Here is a 14551-nt window from a genome sequence, read left to right on the forward strand (position 1 = left end):
AAGCTTTGTTTTTGTTTTTTGTGATTATCTATTTACAGAACTCTTTGTTCTCTTTCACTATATCTTCTCTCTAACCCATCATACCTTTGGGATGAAGAAGCCTTCCACCTCTGTATCACGGTATGCTCTATGGAGTATGCCAGCAGGAACAATATCCCCAAAACGTTGAGTTTCATGGATCACAGCACGAGTGTAAGGCATATTTGCCTGGTCCTCTAATGTGACAGATCTGTTCCTACCAATCACTGCATCAATTTCTTCTTGGACTTTACCTGGAAAATAAGAGAAGGGTGTAACTTACAATGTGCTGCAACTGACAATGGAAAAACAGGGAGATCTAAACGTTCTTTACACCAAGAAGAATGCATGAGTTGTCTCACTGCAGATTTTTCAACACTGTTTTTCCAGGGATGGAGGGAACATCTAGATCAGCTCCAACACAGTTCTAGAATTGGACTCTATGTTGTACTGTACAGTGTGCGTTCTTTTATTTATATATCAATTCATGTTTATGTATGTGTGTTTATTTGGAAATATATTTTATTTGTGAACATTTATTATCCAACCTTTGCCAATTAGAACAAAAGAATTGCAATAATAATGGAGGTATAACATTACAAAAATCAATAATTTTAAGACGACCCCCATACAAAATTAATAACGCAGGTATTAGCCTATACCGTTCTTTGTGTCATGTGAAATTTATGTTCACTTTAAATTGTAGAGTTCAGTGAAAGCTGGAGAGATTTGACAGAAGATGGCTTTTGCCCCACACTTTGAAGGCACAGGTCTGCAATTTAAAACACAGTTTCTGAGTGCTTTGTCCCGTCCCCCATCCCCCCCCCCCCGCTGCTCTCCCTGCAAAAACTCACTTTTTAAATGCTGAATCAAAACAAATGAAAAATTGAGTTTTCTGGTGATTTCTGTTTGCACTGATTCAATGGGGAAAGTGCTGAGGCAAGAAAAGCATGTGGACACAAGGCACAAACCTGTGCCTAGAAACACAGCACAGAAGGAAGTCTGGGTGAGGTTTATAATACTGCAATATATTCAGTCTCACCAATACTAATCTGATTTCCTCTCTGCTGTTTGAATAGATTCTACTTCCTCCTTTGATGCTTTTCTTTTTTTTTTCTACTGGTTTATATTGCTATTGTACTCACTGTACTTATTATATTGTTATTGTACTTATCTGTAGTTATAATTGCCTTTTAGACCGTTTTATGGTCCAAAGATGGGATATATTCTCCCTCAGCGCCAGAAAACTTTCGCGAAAAGGAAGGATTTACAGTACCTTCTAAAAGCTCACCTTGTCATGCTCTGGTAGGCTTCCTAAGGGAGAGGATTCTATAGAAATAAGGCGATTATAGAGAAAACTCTACTCTGTGCCTTGATCCATCTGACTCAGCAGGTAGAAGCAGGGCTTCCTCCCAAGACCTTCATGCACAGAGAGGTGGTCCCTAAAACAATACTCAGCAGTGGCTCTTACTCTGGATGTCAGGATAGAGGATCATGTAGAGCAGGCCCCAGCGCAAGGTAGTGGTGGTGGTCTCTGTGCCAGCAGAAAAGAGGTCACCAATCATCAGAGGGAGGTTTTGGTAATTGAAACTACTGTTTTCGCCCTTTCTCTGAGGAGACAGTATACAGGTAGAATGTAAGAGACGCTTGCCAGGAATTTCCTGAGGCCTGAAGTACACATTAAACCTTCCATAGAGTTGCTGCCAAAAACACTACTACTAGTTCTCTCCCTCTCCTCTGACGCATGTAGGAACACTGCTCATAATGTGGCAGCATCATTTTATACATTTCTTACTCCTACCTAGCCAAATGGTGTGGAGTGTGTAGCAGCGGGTAGGGACTTACAGCACAAAGATTACAGGGGAGACGGAGAAGGCTCTGCACAGGGAGGAGCTGTTTTAAGGAATAGCTGGAGAATTCCACGCAATAGTGCTGCGATATACATGAGTGAGTTTCCCAATGCGACACAGCCATTGCTGATCATGCCAGCAGAGCATCCATGCTACAGTTCTGTCCACAAATGTAACATGGCAATATCCAGCTTAATCCTATGGCTTGGCATATTCTAATACAAGACAAACTAACAGGTTGCATTTCATCTCCAATATGTCTAAGTCAAACTCTGGAATATCTAGATCACCTACTGAGATGGAAACCTGGAAAGATGGAAGCCTTGTAGCTGAGCAGTTCCCAAGGCTGAGAGATATGTCAATTGGCATATCTATATGTCAATTGCATGGGGTTTCATTTATATGTCAATTGCATGGGGTTTCATTCAGGAAGTAAACAGCCTGGGGAGATTCCTGGATCCACTGTTGTTGCTGGAGTCACACATGGCCTCAGTAGCTTGGAGCAACCTTTACCTGCTTCAGGTGCTATGTCAGCTGTAACTATTCCTGGGCAGAGATAGCTTGGCCGTGGGGGCCCAGGTACTGGTAGCTTCTAGACTGGATTACTGCAGTGCACTTTATGAAAGGCAGCACATAAGGGGGATCCCAAAACTTCATCTGCTGCCAGGGATTCTTTAGCTGTGATTCCTGCATTGCAGGGGATTGGACCAGATGATCTTTGGGGCCCCTTCAAATTCAACAGCTCTATTCAACAGCAGTCATGAAATTAAAAGACGCCTGCTCCTTGGGAGAAAGGCGATGGCAAACCTAGACAGCATCTTAAAAAGCAGAGACATCACCTTGCCAACAAAGGTCCGTATAGTTAAAGCCATGGTTTTCCCAGTAGTGATGTATGGAAGTGAGAGCTGGACCATAAAGAAGGCTGATCGCCGAAGAATTGATGCTTTTGACTTATGGTGCTGGAGGAGACTCTTAAGAGTCCCATGGACTGCAAGAAGATCAAACGTATCCATTCTTAAGGAAATCAGCCCTGAGTGCTCACTGGAAGGACAGATCGTGAAGCTGAGGCTCCAATACTTTGGCCACCTCATGAGAAGAGAAGACTCCCTGGAAAAGACCCTGATGTTGGGAAAGATGGAGGGCACAAGGAGAAGGGGACGACAGAGGACGAGATGGTTGGATAGTGTTCTCGAAGCTATGAACATGAGTTTGACCAAACTGCGGGAGGCAGTGGAAGACAGGAGTGTCTGGCGTGCTGTGGTCCAGGGGGTCACGAAGAGTCGGACACGACTAAACAACTAAACAACAAATTATTATTATTTCCTTTAGAAAATAAAGATATTTATTTTTTTTAAAAACCCACCCAATTCTATGAATGCTGCAGCTAGATTGCTAAGTGGTGCAACCTACCATAAGCATATAAACATGCTTGTTAAAACAATGGTACTATCTGCCTTGGCTGCCTGCCTGCTCCTGGGTCACGTTGAAGGTTCTGTTATTGGTAAATAAAGCCATAAACACATTGATACCTGATTACTTGAGAGATCGCCTTTGACCTTATCGACCTGCTCAGTCACTGAGGTCATCTGAAGAGGCCTTCCTGGTGGTGCCACATGCTTCTGAGGTCTACTCCACCATCGCTAGGAGCAGGGCATCTAGCATGGTGGCACTCACTTCCTCCTTATGTTAGATGTCTACCAATGAATTGCAAATTTTGCATAAATTGTTTACAATTCTTCCCAGAACGGCAATCTCAGCCATGAACGGGTTTTTTTTGTCAAAGCAGTTTTTGAAATGGTATTATGTTTTGTTTTATTGGGTTATATATTCTGTACACCTCTTTGATTTCCCCCCCCTAAAAATGTAGTAAATGAAATGCACCTCACCTTCTCAACTTCTTCCAAAAATGCCTCAGTGATGTCTCGCTTGGAGGAGGGATCCCAAGTTTCTTTGTGTTCATTCACAAGCTCACCTAAATAGTCCATTAATTTCTTTTGATGACAAAAGGCTTTCTGCATCAATCCAGGGATGTGTGTCAAAAAGGGCAGTGAATTAAGAGCCTGATGCCAAAATAAAATAATAATAATAATAATAATAATAATAATAATAATAGTAAATACTAATCAGACCCAGGATCTAACAGTCACATAAGCATGATGACCCTGCCCCCAAAACAACTTATCTTACCTGTGGCAGAAGTCCAGCTTCTTCCTTCATGGACAGTTCAAGGTAATGAAGTAAACTCTGGAATTTCTTATCCTCGTAGTCAAAACGATTGCCAAAAGTGAGGAAGCAGATCACATTGCTAATTGCATTGTTTATGAGATAGTGAGGATCAAATGATTGACCTGAAAAGGACAGAATAGCCCAAAAATGATATTAGGACACATCCAACTGGTATAGCTCAGTTGGTAGAGCATGAGACTCTCAATCATAGGGTTGCTGGTTCGAGCCCCATGTTGGGCAAAATATTCGTACCTTGCAGTGGGTTGGACTAGATGACCCTTACGGTCCCTTCCAATGACAAATTCAATAATTCTATCCTCCACAACCCATACTCATCAATTCTTTTAGCATGTATTGAACAATCCCTCCTAAATCCACAGAAATTCCTAAGAGAGAAGTCATCCAAAAGCCTATCTACCATACATAGTCTTAATATTTTTCTCTCAGAGGGGCGTAACCGGGGGGGGGGCAGTAGGGGCAGCTGTCCCCCCCCCCAAATCAATACAAACCAATACAAATCTGAGGTTCTGCCCCCTCCTAACAAAAATCATGGCTACGCCCATGCTCAGACTCCTCACAGTTTGATCAGTTTCATAAATAAGCACCCTATTGCCCCAAATATAAGCCACACCCAAATATAAGCCGCACTTTTAAAATTGAAGGGGGGAAACACCCAAATATAAGCCCCTTCCTCGCTGCTCCTGGCTGCATACTGGGGGGGGGAGGGGAGCTGCGATGAGTTGCCGGCGGCCTTTCCCCTTCTTTCCTCTCTCCCTTCCTGGCCTTGAGGGAGAGGACGGGGGACTACGCACGGGGTGGGTGCCGCTTTGCCCCGCTCCTGGCGCTGTTTGGCCCACACTCCTGGCTGCATACCGTAAGGTTGCAGATATAAGCAGCACTTTAAATTTTCACGGTTGGAAGGGGGGGGGAGTGCAGCTTACATTCGGGCCAATATGGTAAGTTTAAAAATGCAAGTTCTGAGGAGGCTGAGCTGATGACTGAACAAAGGTCCCGAGTGTCTCTAAAAAGCAGCTGAGGCATTGTGTAAGTAGAAAAATTCACTTATTACAGCCTAAATTATTGCTGGTCATCAACTACTTGAACTGCCATTTATTAACAGCCATTCTGCTAGGCTTCACTCAGGGGGTGGGACAGAAGGGCTGCTCCATTGGTTGGCTGAGAAACCTGCTACTATTTGTTTCCCCTGCTTTTTGATCAAATGGTTTAACTTTAAGAATTGGTGTTAAGTTGTGGGTGAATGTATCAGAAGACACAGCGATTTCTCCAAAGCAGCTCTTTATTTGTAAGCTGGAACAGAACTGAACTGAAGGGCTCAGTCAGCCTGCTTATATAGAGCACCAGAACCTTGTTCCTGTAACAACTTTCTAAAATATCCAATCACTGAATGTCACTTTCGATCCTTCATTTGCATAACTATCTACAGTATCCATCCAAACACTGAACGTCACTTTCGATCCTTCATTTGCATAACTATCTACAGTATCCCCCGCTGGCCCAAGGTGAGAACTTCAGTACATAACACCTGGTGTCTGACTTTGCATGTTTTTTTCTTTCCTCAAGATCCCCTTTTCCACTTGGGCTCTGTCTATCAGATTATAAGCCTGCAGACAGTTGCTGTCTTGTTTCCTTATCTTTGAACATTCTAATTTTCTAAACTTTTGTAATGCCTAGAAAATGTTAGCTGCTTTTTAAATGATAAATAATAAAAATAGGTCAGTGGTTGTTGCTTTTCGGGTGGTAAAGCAGATGCAGAAATGTCAACTGAACTTAAGATTCGAAGAGAAGAATGAGAAACAGAGAGAAACTGATATTGACAGATTCACCCACCCTCAGTCTTAATCGGCCTGATTCTTCATCTGAACACTTGCCGTGGGTGCCTACTATATCCCTATGGCGGTAGATAATTAATTTATTTATGAAAAGTCAACCAATTGCACAAATTTTCTTTCTGGAAAGAAAATCTTATAGAAGTAAGAGAAACACACACCACTGCCCTACACTCAGATGTACAGTATTATTCTTTCTTAAAGTATATTACTTGGGTCATCAGAAGAAGCAAGACTTTGTCAGTATGCCAGAACTGGAGGAAGGACTGATCCTGATCCCAGGAAGATGCAAATGCTCCAAAGACTCAATGAAAGTAGTGAGGGAGGAAATATTCACGGTATAGGAAATGCCCCACCCATTTTTATGATGGACAGCGGCGTAGCGTGGGTAGTCAGCACCCGGGGCAAGGCAAGTAATTTGCGCCCCCTAACCCGGGGCAAGGCAAGTAATTTGCGCCCCCTAACCCCTAACCATGGTCATTAATACTGACGGCTCTACTCTGGGGCAAATTTCGTAGTGACTACTGCCCTCCGTGGTGTTGTTTTTGCAATTAAAGGACCCCTGCCTCAAATAAAGCATGGGGATTGGGCACTGGGATTTGCCAAGGGAGCTGGGAATTGCAGTTCAGTGGCGGGTCAGGGGGAGAGGGTCCCTTCCGCGTCTGGGTGCCGTGGGCCCCTTTGCGCCAAGACGCGCGTCTTTGGGCGTTGCGGCGCAGCCTTCTCGGTCTCCCTCCCCGGCCCAGCTAGCCCTGACGCGGCTTCTTTCTGGCGCGGGGAGGGGGCGCCTCTGGGGCCAGTGGGTTGGCCAGCCTCCGGTGCGGGTGGGCGGGCCCCGTCGGGGCGGGTGGGCGGCGTGGCGCTTGGTGCCGAAGCCTCCGCCCGCAGCACCCCATTGGGAGACCTGGCCGGAAGGAGCCTCGAGCCGGCTGTCGGACGCGGCTGAAGCAGCCAGGGCGGCATGGCAGGCGGCGGCGGCTCCCCGGCAACTCCATGCGGCCAGCCCTGCGCGCTGGCCGAGCCCCGCAGGCGAACGCTGCCCGTCGGTGAGGAGGGGCTGCCTGGCGCGCCTTCCGCAGCGAGCGCTGAGAGCCGCTGCCATGGGGCTCTGGGCGATTCCGGAGGCAGCGAGCGCGCCCCCCCAGAAGTTGCGCCCGGTGCGGCCGGCACCCCTGGCACCCCCCACGCTACGCCACTGATGATGGAGATAACCATCTGCCTACATCTTCCACTTGCTTTTTAAAGGTATCGCCCTTCGCCCTTCCCAGTTTTCCTAGTTTTAACACACCTTCCTTAGAGCTAAACACTGAGCACAAATGTCCAGCTTCCTCAACCACCAGCTGCTCCAGAGATTTCTTTCCCATTCCAAAGTCTCTCAGTATGGAGAGGGTAAATCTCCTCTGATCCTTCCAGGCTTGGCTGTACTGTGCCATCACCAGTCCTGAAAAAAGTGAAGAGGGGGAAAAAAGGGTGTTTTGCTTGTACATTATATTTTAAAGACCTTTCTGGATAACCCTTGGTCCCCAACAAATTTCATGGCAGGGCCACCGTGAGAAATGGAAGACACATGGACTGCCAGCTCCCTGACACCACAAAACAGCTCCTACGATCTATTCTCTTGCCTCTTCATTAGCAGCTGTGAGAACCTTGGCTCTGCGGCCTTCAGCTGCTAAGCCCTGTTTTTTATTCCCCATCTTATGTACAGTTAAAACTACCAATAAGAAGCTGGATTTGGAGTCCATCTTCAGCCTAATAAGCCATATTGCTTCTGATGGGGCTAACCAAACAGCAAGGCCTCAGCTTGAACTGCTTATTAATATAAAATATATGAATGGTGTATAATAATAGTATACCACCCTTCATCATAATATCTCAGGGCAGTTCACAGAATACATAATAAAAACAAGTAAATAATTAAAAGAAAACAGCAAAACAATAACCCTCACTTCTTGCAGTCACATTTAAAAGGCTGTAGAATATTAATCAGCCCAAGGCCTGGTTGAAAAGGAACGTTTTCGCCTGATGTCTAAAAATATATATTGAAGGTGTCAAATGCACCTCCCTGGAGAGAGGATTTCACAAATGGGGAGCCACTACAGAGAAGGCCTATTCCCCTGTTGCCACCCTCCAGATCTCATGTGGAGGAGGCACATGAAGAAGGGCCTCAGATTATGAACACAAAGTTTGGGATGGTTCTTGAGGTACATAGATATAAACAAATACTTTATCCCATAATATTGGCATTGATAAGATAAATTACCACAAGAAGGAACCTAAGTAGCTCTGATATCTGCTTATACCAGTTATGCCATAGTTTTTTGGCAAATAACACTTTGACCTGAACTATATGAATATATACTGAAGCCATGACCTCATTTTTTCCTTTTCAATATCTTTCAAAATTATGTGCATTATGTGTACAAGCATTTCAGCAGATCACAATAACAATATTTTAAAATGATTTTATTTAAAATTATAAAAATATACAGTTGTGTTGTACAAGTACCTAAAGGGACTATAAAGCATAAAAAATATTTTATCATTAAATACACAATTTAACTACACAGGGCCCCTTCCCCGCAAGCATGTGGGGCCATTCTGACTAGCTTTGGCAAAGGGCAGATCAGGAAGGAGAGAGTTAGAAGCACAGAGAACTCCCTCCCTCTGAAGCCCAAATCAGTATAAACTGATTGCCAGTTTCACTGAGAAGTAGGGAATTGGAAGAGTTGCTCCAACACGGATGGTTTTGTCATACAGGGCAGATGTATATAAGAAGTCCCTGCTTGGAACGGATCTGTAATCTGTTATACAGATGTGTGTTCTGGCATGGATAGGTCTCCTGTGGAACATGGGCGTAGCAAGAAGGTGGAGAAAACTTCTCCTGAACAACTGCTGATTGGGGAGCTTCAAGGATCCTGTATCTCTGTCCTCACAGTTTTTAGGTCTCTTCTAATAAGAGTCCGGGGTCATGAAAGCCCCTTTCAAAAGCTTGATTTATGCACTAAAGTGGGCATAAGTAGATTCTGAACAGGTCTCTAGGGAAAATGCTGAATACCCCACAGCCTCCAAGTGCAACTTTGCATTAAGGGAACGGGACTTGGTGTCACATTTGCAATGCTAGCGTGACAAGCGGTGGCTGGGGACTCCCAACCCCTTTCATCTTCTCCAGGAACTTGGGGCTCCAGACATACCTTGATTGAGTTCTCCGTATCCCAGATGTTTGTAGATAGGAAAGAAGGGGCGATCAGCAAAATCTTCTGATTTATGGACTAAAGCTTCTTTCACAGCCTTGTAACCATTCAGCACCACCACATTTGTCCAGAAGTTCTGCAGGCTATAAATTTTCCCATATTTCTTACTTAGCTATAAAGACAAGAAATGGGGGAAATTTTAAGATTTCTTACCCATCCTACTCTGTCAAGTCCCAGGGCCAGTTACAGCATAATAAAAAAAATTAAAAATAGATAAAAAGTTAGCATTGCAAAAGCAAGCCAAACCATGCCAGTGAAAACAGAGCAGTACACATTTGACAGAAGAGGTGGGACTGATGAAACAAAATACCTTAACTATCAAAGGTGAGAATAAAGGGATACATCTTCAGCATAGGGACAAAGCTTTGCAAATGATGCACCTCAGTGGGGCTGCCACAGAAAAAGCCCACTACTAGGCTGCCATTCCCGGCGCCTGTGGGTGGCAGAACTACCAAGAGAGACCCCTCTGCTGATCTTAACATTGCATGCTGCATTTTGGACCAGCTGACGTTTTCAAAATGTCTTCAAGGGCAACCCCATGCAAAGTGCAGTGCAGTAGACCAATCTAGAGGTGAACAGTTGTAGCATATATAATTAAGGACTAAACTGATAAAACCCAGTCTGCGAGAATGTATTCTGCCCAATGTTCCAGAATCCCTAGAGCACAATTGCTTGCAGCGATATTGCTCAATTACATATGTAGAGAAGGAAAACTGCTATTGGAGCCAGATAAAAGGCCTAGCAAGGAAAACAGTGTTTACCCACAAATAAAGAAAAAAGTTACTGTTGATATTTTGGAGAGGATGGAATTTAAACCTTGGTACTCTGCTAAAATAAACACCAGCAACTGTTTTGTAACATCCAACAGAGCAAATTAATCCTGTATCACAAATAAAGCTATAATTCAATTAAGCTTCCAGTAACAGACCCATTCCATGGATGACCACAGGAAGCACAGAAGCATCTTGTCCATGCCCAGCACAGCCTCACACATTCCTCCAAGCGACCAAGACACAAGGCAGCCACAATAACCTCACATCAATAATTTCACTCGTTAGAACCACATAGTCAAGCTTTTACCCTGGATCGTAACACTTTTGTGTTATCTTACTATCATCATAGGATTCAGTCATTCATTTTAGGATTCACGTTAAGATTTGGTAGAAGTAGCGCAAAGAGTTTGGAGGTTTGGAGTACATTGTCAGCAATATGCTGATGACACTCAGCTCTACTATAGGGTTGGGTTTCTTCTGCAGTATGAAAAGCGCAAGCACAAAATCTCCTTGCCATGTTTATGGGAAATATATTCACCTGCTAGGATACATGGCGAGGCATTACTGTCCCAACAGTTGACCCACCCATCCCGCTCTCCTTTTAAAGAGTGGGGCAGGACCAGTCAGTTGCACTGTTCTTGTCCCAAGCAAAAAGACTGGGCATGCAAGTGAAAACTCCTAAAGCTCTGAGAGGAGGAGGAGGAGGAATAGTAGAAATAGTAATTTATTTACACCCCGCCCATCTGGCTGGGTTTCCAGCAAAATATTAAAGAGAGAGTATGAGACTTCCGGTACAGCGCACCTACAGTTGGGTGGGGATCTGCGCTCCTGATATCTCAAGGCAAACCCGGCATTGGAGAGAGAGAAAAGGGGGACGAGGCGTAAGTCACCCCAACCTCAGGGGGGGATCCTGAGGGCAGAGCCCACAGCAGTGCGAGAAGGGGTCTCCCAAAGCGAGAAAACAAAGTATATAATTAAGACGCAGGGAGGACCTCCCGCAAACAGGCTAACCCACTCCCCGATGCAAATGCCCCCAAAACCTGACGAGGCAGCACTGAACTCTCCTATAAGAGAGATACTGTTAAAAATAAGACATTCTTCTCCCGAAGCAACTGTAGGAAAACTCAGAATCTTTAACAACTCCCCACTAGCGAAGGTGGGCAGCAAGGGAGAGACGAGATATAAAAGTTTTTTAAACAAAGGTTTCAGTCTGAAGTAAAGAGGGGACAGCAACACAGCACAGACAACTCCTGTTAAAATACCTCACAAGGAGTTTCTTAGGAATATTAAAAAACACACCAAAGGTTCAAAGAAATTGCAATAAGACAGAGACGAAGGACGGAGAGTAAAGGAACAGATAATAGACAAAGGAAGGCAGGCAGCGCTCTAAGGGGAAAGCGGGTGGTTGAGAAGACTGCCCCAACTAAACATAAAACATGGACCTGTGAAGAAAATAAACATACCCGTTTTCAGGAAAATTCCAGACGAGTCAGCGTTGAGGAGTCGCTATTGGCGGAAGTGATAGAGTGCTAACAGGAAAAGACGCCAAAGAGAGGACTAGGATCACAAATGAAGAGAGATATTGAGGAGGGAAAGAACTAAGAGGGAATGTAGAGACCTCTTGTGGCCAATATCAAAATAGACACTGACAGAAAATAAATAATTTGAAGAATAGCACCATCTGGAGGACAAAAATATAACTACAGGAACAAATTAAATAATCTCAAAAATAAAAAGAGGAGAATAAACAACACAGAAATAGGAGCCCCCCTCCCCTTTTACTCCCCGCTTTTTTTCGGCACCACCCTAGAAATAGGGGAGGAAAATATTGGATAACCCAGAAGGGAATGGACTCATAATTATTTATTTTAGGGGAGTTCCCTAAAAGTTATAAAACCTCGAGAGAAAACAGAAAAGGAAGAACAGACAGGACGAGAGCCTAATGGGATCAAAGAAAGCCCAATCAGCGAGTGGTTTTACTACAGCTTTGAACCACCAACGAAGAGTCTCAGTTATAGAAAGTGAGAGCAACATGGACCTGAAAGAACTTATAGTGGTGATGGAGAGAATGGGAGGAAATCTAGGTGAAAAAATTACAACACTTGATGGAAACATCAGAATATTAGACAGAAAGATGGAAAATATGGGAACTAAGATTGAAAAAAACTCTAGCCTAATAATGGAACTCTCCAATCAAATAAACCAATTGACAACTAAACATAAAGACTTAGACACAACAGTCCAAGCAGTAAAAGTGAAGATACAAAAACAAGATGAAATTATTTTAAAAAATCAAACGGACCAAAAAGAGATGAAGAGATACGAAGAAAAAAATAAAGGAGAAATTGATGAACTGAGGAAAATACAGGAAGACACCTGGAATGCCATGGCTGTCTTGGAGATGAAACAGAGAGAAATGGTTCTTTGTGTGCGGGGAATTAAAGAGAACCAAGATGAAGAAATAGCTACAAAAATAACAAAAGCCTTAGCAGACTGACTAGGAGTACGAGAACAGGACCTGATCCTGGATATTGAAAAAATATTCAGAATAAGAGCAAACAAATCAAGGACCAGGAAAGGTCCAGGAGACTTTGATTTTCCTCAACTCGAGGCTGCTTAGAGAAAAACTGTTGTTGAAGGGTAGAATGGATCAACTTTACATAGAAGGGAACCACATCGAAATAATGAAAGAAGTCCCAACACATCTGCTCATAAAAAGAGAGATAACTACAGATTTATGACCTCGGCATTAAAAAACAAAACAAAATTATGTTTAAATGGGAATTCCCCTAAAGACTATCTTTTACATACAAAGAAAGGAGAGGATCTTTCAGATCAGAAGAAACAAAAATCTTCTGGAGAAAATATTGGGAGGAATTAGGAGGAGAAAAACTTCCAGAGTGAAAGAAAGAAAGATAAGATTAAGACTTTTTATTACAAATGATATTTAATATAGTTCTCTGTCTACCATTATATGAAATTACCTACTCTAACTATAAAGTGAGTTTGTTTTAATTTAATAAAGTGGTATGGTGCTAAAATGTATTTCATGGAACGTGAATGGGATGAATAGCAAATTTAAGAGAAATAGAATAGAATGTATATTTTAAAAAGGGGTTTTCTTGTTGTTGTTCTGTCTCTCACAGCTACAATAAACCTACCATTAAAATTATGGACTGGTCATTTCTTTGTCAGAATGCAAGAGGGAAAATTTAGCAGGGGATCAAATACTTCCCCCCCTCACTGTAAGAGAAAATTTTATGAAGATGCACAACAGGTGGTATATGTCTCCGGATAGGTTGGCAAAAATGAATATATCGGGTAGCAATAAATGTTGGAGGTGTAATAGAATGATTGGTACCTTATATCATTTGTGGTGGTCCTGCCCTGAAATTAATACATTTTGGAATATGATACATGAGGAAATAAAAAAGTTGATAAAAATAGCATACAACAAGAGAGCAGAATCATATTTATTAGGAATCTTGAATGGAGACATTCCGAAAGACAAAATTAATACTTTCCTGTATGCAACAACAGCAGCGAGAATGCTGGTAGCCAGTCATTGGAAAGGAAACTACATCCCAACCAGAGGAATGGGTGAACAAACTATGCAAATATTTGGAATTAGCAAAGTTAACTGATTTAATAAGACAAAAACCAAAAAGTATAATTCAGAAACAATGGAAATGTTTAAATGACTAGTTATGTAGACAAGGATCAAATACAAGGTTTTGGCTGTGTCTAGAGTAGCCTTGTGAGAGACCCAGAGAATTTAGTGATTTGATCATTTATGTGGGACTCTATGGGAGAAAAATATGGAATAATAGAGATGATTTTGTTTAAAATGCTTATAGGAAGTGCAGTGAAAGCGGTGGAAGTCAAACATTTGACAGTGACATTTGTTTATTATTTACTTATTGAAAGATATGTAGAATAAATTTGTAGAATATGTAGAATAAATTTGTAGAATATAAATTTGTAGAAATATATGTAGAATAAACTCTTCCCATTCTTTTCTTTTCCTAACTTTCCTTTTCTCACACTTATTCTGTTTCTCTTTCTTTTCTTTTTTTCTTCTTTCTATGTCTTTTTTCCTTTTCCTTTCTTCTTCTTCTTCTTCTTCTTCTTCTTCTTCTTCTATTTATTTAATTATTGAAAAATTTGTGTACATGTGTGTATTTGCAATGTTTTGTTTTGACTTTGTAATAATTATGTTAGAATAATAAAGCATTTAAAAAGAGAGAGAGTATGTGACTAGAATGCAAATCAATGTGTGCCACAAAAAAACACACCAAAAAAACCCCAAGAAGCCTTTCATTTCACTTCCACAAATGACTCATTCACACTTTCCTTTGTTCAACATTTCTAGGCACAAGTCCAGGCTTTCCAGGTCCAGATCCAACTTCTTTCTTTCTTTCTTCTCTAATTCAGTGGTAATGATTGAGTTTTCCAGTGAAAAGTGAGGGGCTAAAAAAACAAATTTTGATATGCACCAGGAAAGCACCAACCTGCGCCTAGAAAATGAGTGGCAAAAGTCAGTGCTTTTTTCTGGGGGTACTCAAGGGAACGCAGTAATAGCACCG

At 42.5% G+C, this 14551-nt stretch overlaps 1 protein-coding gene and 1 long non-coding RNA gene across 2 annotated transcripts in view; both read right to left on the reverse strand.

The window, feature by feature from the left end:
• Window positions 1-14551, reverse strand: part of LOC308457780 — a 119910-nt gene that overhangs the window by 31812 nt on the left and 73547 nt on the right. The gene's annotated exons all lie outside the window — the stretch shown is intronic.
• Window positions 1-14551, reverse strand: part of TCF20 (transcription factor 20) — a 200220-nt gene that overhangs the window by 4212 nt on the left and 181457 nt on the right. Inside the window, exons 4-9 of the mRNA XM_080971877.1 lie at window positions 9133-9304; window positions 7230-7382; window positions 4056-4216; window positions 3755-3928; window positions 1490-1628; window positions 85-272 (exon numbers count right to left, since the gene is read on the reverse strand). Of these exons, the coding sequence (XP_080828003.1) occupies window positions 85-272; window positions 1490-1628; window positions 3755-3928; window positions 4056-4216; window positions 7230-7382; window positions 9133-9304 (987 nt within the window). The remainder of the gene's footprint in view (window positions 1-84; window positions 273-1489; window positions 1629-3754; window positions 3929-4055; window positions 4217-7229; window positions 7383-9132; window positions 9305-14551) is intronic.

Source organism: Podarcis pityusensis (genome assembly GCF_964106645.2).
Source record: "Podarcis pityusensis genome assembly, chromosome: 10".
Taxonomy (NCBI): domain Eukaryota; kingdom Metazoa; phylum Chordata; class Lepidosauria; order Squamata; family Lacertidae; genus Podarcis; species Podarcis pityusensis.